At 40.0% G+C, this 9,363-nt stretch overlaps 1 protein-coding gene across 2 annotated transcripts in view; it reads left to right on the forward strand.

Moving 5' to 3' along the window:
• The window catches only part of LOC149454738 (putative acyl-CoA dehydrogenase 6), a 147,120-nt gene extending 138,620 nt beyond the window's left edge, over positions 1–8,500 (forward strand). For both annotated transcript variants that reach the window (XM_089687131.1, XM_089687132.1), the window contains exon 10: positions 8,342–8,500. In XM_089687131.1, coding sequence (XP_089543257.1) covers positions 8,342–8,435 — 94 coding nt within the window. In that variant the 3' untranslated portion in view covers positions 8,436–8,500. The remainder of the gene's footprint in view (positions 1–8,341) is intronic.
• Positions 8,501–9,363: the final 863 nt, after the last annotated feature.

Here is a 9,363-nt window from a genome sequence, read left to right on the forward strand (position 1 = left end):
CCTTCCTGTAGTTTTCTGTAGTGGCTGGTGACTCCTGGCCTCCTCTCACAGCTCCGCTTGCTGCACAAGCTGTGTACAGCACTTTACAGTTTTATCAAACATATCTGAGTTTACAAAGTTATTCAGTGCACACAAAACTGATCCCTTTTTGGCTATTGAAGAATATATTGAAATGAAAGGATTTGTGCTCGGATACAAAGTGTTTGTAACGGTATAAATTTTATTTAAAAAAAACAAAAAACAAACATGTCACTTTCTTGATTCACACTACTGCGACTTGCAGTGTTACTTTGCCAGGCAACTTGAGTACTACTTTGCAGCGACTTTGAAGCAACTTACAGGGAATGCCTGGGTAATCTTTCTGTAATGTCGGATCCAAATCACATCAATATAGATGAGGATCCGACTTGGAGGCGACTTCCATTAAAGTCTATGGGCACAAGTCGGAGAGAAGTCGCCTTGAAGTAGTACAGGAACATTTTCTAAAGTCAGAGCGACTTCAGTAGTGCTAATTAACCACTTCCCGACCGGCCGTTGTATATAAACGGTCGGACGGTGGCACTGCAGGGTCGGGTGGCCGTCTATAAACGGCCTCCCCGCACCCTGCTTGTGCGCGCTCCCTGGGAGCGCGCAGCACCGCGATCCGGTGCCCGCTGTGTCCTCCGGACACAGTGAAACACCGATCGTCAGACGGGACCTCTGTACGAGGTCCCGATCATGTGATCACTGATTGGCCAATCAGTGATCACATGCAAAGTAGTAAGCAAGATGTCACTTCTGACATCATTGCTTACTACGTGTGAAATCTGTGAATGATCACAGAGGTCACATGGTACAAGGCTATTCACAAAAGCCTTGTACCATGTGACAAGCTGTGACCAATCACAGCTCACTCAGTTCTTCTCAATGAGTGCAAGAATGCACACAGAGAGAAAGAGAAATGATTGCTTTTACATCCTATATGGGTGTAAAAGCAATCAGTGTAAAAAAAAAAAAAAAAATCTTCATCACCCCTCACAAGTAGTACAGTGTCACCATGGTGACACTGTACTGCTAGGGTGACAGTATGTAAAAAAAATAAATAAAAATAAAAAATAATATAAAAAAATAAAATAAAAATGTAAAAAAAAATGTTTAAAAATTATAATTTTTGCTTATAAACTAATTTGGATTTTTTTTTTTTACTAAAAAGATAACGGAATAAATTTTGGCTAAGATTTATGATGAAATATTATTTATTTGCAAAATTTTATAAAAAAAACACTTTTTTTCAAAATTTTTGGACATTTCATTTACATAGCAAAAAAAATACAAATCCCAGTGGTGAATAAATACCACCAAAATAAAGCTTTATCTATCTCAAAAAAATGGTAAAAAATTCATTTGGGTACAGTGTTGCATGACCGCGCAATTGTCATTCAAAGTGTGATAGCACTAAAAGCTGAAAATTGCCCTGGTCAGGAAGGGGGTAAAAGTGTCCAGACTGGAAGTGGTTAAGACAGCTGTCATTGACTAACAGGGGATTTCACATGTCATGCAACTTGGGGTCTCACAAGTCAGATCCCAAGTCGCGGCACTGTGAACCGAGCCTTACCTGCTCTGTGCAATGGTTTTGCACAGAGCAGCCCCGGTTTTCCTCTTCTTGGGTCCCCCGTCGGCGCTCCTGATATTTGGTTATTTTTTGGCTTTATGTTCTGGGGTGCAATCAGCAGGGGGGAGGGACCAGGAGCACCAACGTGGGGACCCAAGAAGAGCAGGATTGGGGCCGCTCTGTGCAAAACCATTACATAGAGCAGGTAAGTATAACATGTTTGTTATTGAAAAAAAAAAAACCCAAAAACATTTAATATCACTGTAAGCATGCACAGCATCCACAATGCTAATTCAGTCCAGAAACTATATTTTTCAGGAATAATTGAAACAGTTGCCATTTATAAAATACTTGTTTTTACCTTCTATCATTTGTTGAAACTCATTGCTGCCTATCTCTTGCAGTCTGTTATGTAGCCACTAACAATAACACAAAAGCACTAAAAGCAGAGGAAATCAGCGCATACAGATCCCCAAATCCTATTAGCAAGGGGCACAAGATGAACAATAAATGAACAATAAAAAGTCCAATGTCATAAATGAGTCCATATAGCACTGGGCAAGCTTTTCTAGCTGTAGCAAGCTCTGTGTGAAACAAGGAGGAAAAAAGCGCCTCTAAGTGCAGTGTGGTACAGTATTTATTTGGAAGCAATGTAAAACACTCACATTGTAGTAAAGGCTCAAGTAGTAAGATTGATAGCCGAGTCATAACAATAACCAAGATTGCGCTTCCTATGGACCAGATTTAAATACAGAGCTGCTCGTTAGCAAGCTTAACCACTTGCCTTCCAGAGGATTTAACCCCCCCCCCCCCCCCCTTCCTGACCAGGCCGTTTTTTGCGTTACGGTGCTGCGTTACTTTAATTAATTTACACGTATTGGGATTTTTTTTTAGCAAAGACATGGAGCAGAATACATTCTGGCCTAAATTTATGCCGAAATTTGATTTTTTAAAATTTTTTAATGGACATGTTTAATAGCAAAAAGTCAAAAATATTGTTTTTTCTCAAAATTGTCAATTGAGTTTCTCAACTGACAATTGTGCAGTCATGCAACACTGCATCCAAATGAAATTTATGTCCTTTTTGATCGCCTGTGCGGTTTTTATTTTTTGCACTATAACAAAAAAAAAAGACCGACAATTTTGAGAAAAAACAATATTTTTGACTTTTTGCTATTAAACATGTCCATTAAAAAATGTAAAAAATCAAATTTCGTCATAAATTTAGGCCAGAATGTATTCTGCTCCATGTCTTTGCTAAAAAAAAAATCCCAATACGTGTAAATGAATTGGTTTACATGAAATGTATAGCATTTACAAATGGCAGTATATATACTGGGATATACTTTTTATTTTTACTGTTAATGGCGGCGATCAGCGACTTATAGTGGGACTGCGACTGGCATTCCGACACTGGGGGGAACTGACTTGGTGTCACTGACATCCCCAGTGACACCAATACAGTGATCAGTGCTAAAAAAAAAAAAGCAGTGACACTGTACTAATGGCACTGAGCAGAAAGGGGTTAACATGAGGGGCGGTCAAAGGGTTAACTGTGTGCAGGGAGTGTTTTACTAGGGAGCGGTGTCTGTGTGTTTCACTGTAATCACATTGCTCTGGATGACCGTGCTGTGCAGTAATCACACTGCTCTGGATGACTGTGCTGTGCAGTAATCACACTGCTCTGGATGACTGTGCTGTGCAGTAATCACACTGCTCTGGATGACCGTGTTGTGCAGCCTGGCCTGACTGCATGGTATTTTTCAGTTAGAGACGCTATGAGAAAGACTGAACAGGGTAGTGCAGTGAAGATCTCTGGAACAGGGACAGAGATACTGTAAGCATCAAACTGCACCTAGAGGGTTGGAGGGGGCCTTAAAGTACTGATACAGTTTGTCCTTTATCTTCTTGCCAAACACATAACACATATGTGCAGCAGAAAGGAGCACACAGGCATCCATGGTGGGCAAGGTTTCTGTGCTGAGAGTGCGCTCACTGCATGCTTCCAGCACAATGACCGTGACCGCAATGAAAGCTGTCAGCTCCTGGTGGCAGGACAAGCTACTAATCATGTGACTTGTGACAGCCAATCACAGTGATCATGTGATTGGGAGGTCTGTTCCGCCTTCCAGTGTAAGCACCCAGTTAAAGGACTTTCAGGAGGGGATATGAAGGGGTTAAATAAATATTTTCACCGTTTGTTGCCAATTGTGTAATCGCTTCTTGCGCTCTCCTGGTTATCTGGTCTGAGGTTTCACATACTAACATACTATACAATGCAAAATATTCTGGACTTGATACATTTCACATTCTTCATATAGACGGTGCCTGGTGGTACTTGCTAATGTTGTCTTACAGATTTATTTTCATTTTATACTCCCCTCCGCTCATGCAGAAAGCAGGGAAATAGACTAGAAATGACTGGAATTGTACTTATTTTTGTTCTATGAAAAGGATACGGAACTTCCAGCAGCTTGCTGTGACATAATATTCACCATTTCCAACAATAACGGGATACAAAGTTTCATCAAAGAAAATATTATTTTTAGTGCTTAGTAAACTCCAGATATTGAATGGTTTTATTAGCTTTTTTCCTGTACATAGTATTTTATTTCTCATTTCTTTCACAACTTGAGAGTAAAACGAACATTGCAGCAATAGAGTGGGTTCACTTCATGGTGACTTTGAATTAGTCACATCTTACTGAAAATATGGAGCAATTTCTAGGATTTGTTTTAGCTGAAATCAAAAAGTTCATTTGAATTCCCTATTTTCCAAGGTTTGAAGTTGACCTCCAAGAAAATTACTAAATACACAGTTGAAGTGCGTATTTAGCAATTTGTTCCTATCTGCCAATGGTTTGTAAGTCTTGTGATTTACTCTGCACAGACAGGCAGGTGATACCTCGGCTTCCTAGATGATACTAGAGTGGAATGGTTGGAAGGAGGAGATGACATCACATGGCCAGGGTAATATGAAATAATCCAGTGCACTGCAGATCTCCTGCCCACACATTCCTAATTGTAAGGGCTGGCTGTTCCAACAGTCCTCCGCATGCTTCAAGCTAATCAATCAAGGGAAAGACGCTGCACTTCAAAATAGGAGCCATCATTAGACATTTAATAATCCATCTAGCGCAAACACAGTCTACCCGAACCTCCATCTGCCAATGCATTCCACTCAAGAATGAGCTTGTTTACTGAATGGAAGTCACAAGGTGTGAGGATACACATGCACATACTGTTAGTCCAAACACTTGTGGCTAATTAGTACCATTCACAAAACTTTATACCACTAATACATTACAGAGTTCACAAATGTAATATAATATATTTTATATATGTATTTATAACTCTATTGCTGCCTGCTGGCCTTGCTGACTGTCTTTAAGCAGGCCAACAGTTATTGGGCCCCAACATTTAACCGGCTGAAGAATCAGGATTAAGGACTGCCCCTTAACAGTTGCTGCGCAAAGACCTTTAGCCCCTTTTACTTAGTTGAAGAGTTACCTTTTAGGAGACGCTGCTCCATACCGCAGCCAATTCCTTAAACTGTTATCAATAAAAACCAGCGCTAACCCACATAATCAATTGCATTACTCAACTTATTAAACAAACTTAAAGACTGTGACAAAAAAAAAAACACTTTTGTGTTAGTAGAAATTAAATTATAAAATATATAAAAATAAATATATAAATATAAAAAATTAAAATTCATAAGTCCAGTGACAAAAAAATCCCAAAAACTTAAGTAGACAGTCCCGTGACAAAATAAATCAAATAATAATTAAATTATAATTTTCATTGGATTCTTCCGTGCCTTTGATCCCTTCACCATCCACCAGTGCAAAAACCAACATTAACCGCACTCACCAGATATTAGTGAGTCACACGCCTTTCAGGAATATTAAGGGCTCCTGGACCCCCTTTACTATTTATGAGACCTCCAAATGCTGCTTCCTCTTATGTCTGGGTGCAGCATTTGGAGGTCTCATAAATAGTAAAGGGGGTCCAGGAGCCCTTAATATTCCTGAAAGGCATGTGACTCACTAATATCTGGTGAGTACGGTTAATGTTGGTTTTTGCACTGGTGGATGGTGAAGGGATCAAAGGCACGGAAGAATCCAATGAAAATTATAATTTAATTATTATTTGATTTATTTTGTCACGGGACTGTCTACTTAAGTTTTTGGGATTTTTTTGTCACTGGACTTATGAATTTTAATTTTTTATATTTATATATTTATTTTTGTATATTTTATAATTTAATTTCTACTAACACAAAAGTGGTTTTTTTTTTGTCACAGTCTTTAAGTTTGTTTAATAAGTTGAGTAATGCAATTGATTATGTGGGTTTGCGCTGGTTTTTATTGATATAAGTTTTTTTTGGTTTTTGCACCTGTGTACAGCAGCATCTCACGGGGAATTGTGTGTTTAATAGGAGAGTCCTGGGCGCTGAGGTTTTGTCTTTTTTACAATTCCTTAAACTGAACTTTAAACAAGTTGTAGTATTTCTGTCTACTTTACAGTTAACATTTATTTGCACTGTTAATGGATGAATTTGTTCATTTCTATTGATCCCAGTTTAGTAGTATAGAACCTGATTACTTTGGTATACAATTGCCGGTCACTTTATTAGGTACACCTTGCTAGTGCCAAGAAAATCTTCCCCACACCATTACACACCACCACCAGCCTGAACCATTGATACAAGGCAGGATGGATCCACCACACCATGACACCACCACCACCAGCCTGAACCATTGATACAAGGCAGGATGGATCCATGCTTTCAAAATTTTGGCCCTGCCATTTAACTGTCGCAGCAGCCAGTCTGCCCATTCTCCTCTGACATCAACAAGGGATTTTTGTCCACACAACTGCCGCTCACTTAATATTTTCTATTTTTTGGACCATTCTCTGTAAACCCTAGAGATGGTTGTGCGTGAAAATTCCAGTAGATCAGCAGTTTTTTAAATACTCAGACCAGCCCATCTGGCACCAACAACCATGTCCTGTTCAAAGTCACTTAAATCCCATTTCTTCTCCATTCTGATGCTCGGTTTTAACTTCAGCAAGTTGTCTTCATCACGTCTACATTCCTAAATGCATTGAGTTGCTGCCATGTGATTGGCTGATTAGCAATTTGTGTTACCAAGCAGTTGAACTGGTGTACCTAATAAAATGCACGGTGAGTGTAGTTATCACTCTATCTAGCAGACTGTGTCCAAATGTACCCGCTCATGTGTCCAAATGTACCCGCTTGTGTCCAAATGTACCCGCTCATTTATGTTCAAACTGCAAAGTAAGCAAACAAAAGAAGAAAAATCCAACTCAAAACAATATTCTGTGTGACTACCCTTTGGCTTCAAACCAACATCAATTCTTGCACTTGCACAAAGTCAGGGATTTTGTAGAATTGGACCTCCAAGCAAATGACTAAATACACAGTTGAAATGCATGTACGATTAACCAGTTATACAAGCAGGTGCTAATGATCATCAATTTCATATGTAGGTTGAAACAAAGTCATTAACTGAAACAGAAACAGCTGTGTAGGTGGCTTAAAGCTAGGTGAGGAACAGACAAACTCTGCTACTAAGGTGAGATAGTGGAAGTTTCATAACACAGGTCATACACCATGACAAAGACTGAGCACAGCAACAAGACACAAGGTACTTATACTGAATCAGCACGATCTCTCCCAGGCAAAGATTTTCAAGCAGATTGTGATTTCAAGATGTGCTGTTCAAGTTTTTTTGGAGAAGCACAAAGAAATGGGTAACATTGAGAACAGTAGATGCAGTGGTCGGCCAAGGACTTAGTGCAAAAGTCATACCTCCGACGTGGAAACAAGGCTTAGCGACTCAAAAGCACAGAAACATAGGAACAGGGGTGCAGAATAATTGCAGCAGGTGCTCTGGACTGGTGAGTAAAAATCTGAATTATTTGGCTGTAGCAGGAGGCTGTTTGTTGGCCAGAGGGCTGGAGAGCGATGCAATAATGACAATAATGAGTGTCTGTAGGTAACAGTGAAGCATATTGGAGGTTATCCATCCATACCATCAGGGAGGCGTGTGATTAGCCCCAAATTTAATCTGCAGCAGGACAATGACCCCAAACATACAGCCATTAAGTTAATTAGGAACTACAGTGTCTTCAGTGTAAAGAAGAACAAGGAGTCCTGGAAGTGATGGTTTGGCCCCCACAGAACCCTGATCTTAACATCATGGAGTCTGTCTTGGAATACATGAAGAGACTGAAGGACCTGAGACATCTACATAACATCTTTGCTTAGTTCTCCAAGATGTTTGGAACAACCTACCTGTAGAGTTCCTTCAAAAACTGTGTACAAGTCTACCTAGAAGAATTGATGCTGTTTTGAAGGCAAAGGGAGGTCACACCAAATATTGATTTGGTTTGGATTTCTCTGCATCCTAACCTGCTTAAAATTACACATGACCCTTTTCCTCTATTGACCTTCATTACTGTGCATACTACAAAGCAGGTGTGTTGTCTTAGTGTGTTGGGTGCAATTCAAAATGAATGGCAACACATGATACATTCATTACCACAATGGAGAGTGGAAATGTAAATGGACCTTATAGTTTTTCTTTAATTTATGAGCTTACTATTGTGTATAGATAATCCTAACTGTCTTTTCTGACCGCACTTTTCAATTTTGTCCAGAGTTATAATATTCCAACAACCCCATGTCTTCATTGCTGAATCTCATCCTTCCTTTTTGCAGAGATTCCCGTCTACTCTCCATTGGCGCTGGTGCGGATGAAGTCATGCTGTCAATTATCTGCAAATTTATGGGGACCCTTCCCAGCAGAAAATAAGGTCACTTTGGGATCAAAAGCAGAATTCCAGGAATAACAAAAAAAAAATCAAAACTCTGAATGTAGATGCTGCAAAAGCCTTAACCTACTTGTACACTATATTTTTTTAGTGCCTACCGTGTACTGTACTAGGCAACGTCCTCTGCAGGAAATACCACTTCAGTGTAGTCTGTATGCTTCGTAATTGGTTATTACTAGTACAATTTAACCAGTGACATCAGCGTTTTTTCTGAAAAAAAATATTATGGATATCAATGGGAGGTTCTCTTTTACATGACATTTATTTTAAAGATTCAGTTCACAAAAGTGATATTTTATTTAAGGAGGGAACTTAGTGGGCTGAGTCAGACCCTCAATGACATATCTCGGCCATTACTCCTGACTCTGTTCCTGTAGCCATTGAGATATGTATTTTTAATTATATATACTGTAGATCCAAAAATTATATACAGTACTTAAAAGGTACAAATAATTCAGATGTATATTAACACACAAGAGTCTCTTACTGCCCCCTATCTGTCTGTTGGGGAAAGGCTTGGTGGTTCCAAGGGGGAAGAGCTGAGTCCCACTGTCTGTGTGTATAGACACAGGCAGCGGGGTTCAGGAGTGAGCTCACACGAGTGCCCCATAGGAAGTGACTTCCTGTGGGGAAACTTGTCGAAGAGGAGTGCTGGTGGGGGACCCCATAAGAGGAGATTTGGAGTTGCTCTGTGCAATATCATCACCTAGGCGATCCAAACTAAAGTTCTCTCTCCACCCCCCCCCCCCCCCCCCAAAGTCTTCATGTCAAGTCCCAGAGGACTGTGGAGCAATTCGCAAAGCGCAACGCATATGCAGTGGGCAGCCGTATGTGAAGCCGCAGGCAGAATAGCCAGCTGCCCACAATTAGGACAGGGTGTCCTTTTATTAAAAGTCAGCAGCTACAGGA

Source organism: Staurois parvus, unplaced genomic scaffold, assembly GCF_062004578.1.
Source record: "Staurois parvus isolate SC_StPar_1 unplaced genomic scaffold, SC_StPar_1.0 ptg000418l, whole genome shotgun sequence".
In the NCBI taxonomy this organism is placed as follows: Eukaryota; Metazoa; Chordata; class Amphibia; order Anura; family Ranidae; genus Staurois; species Staurois parvus.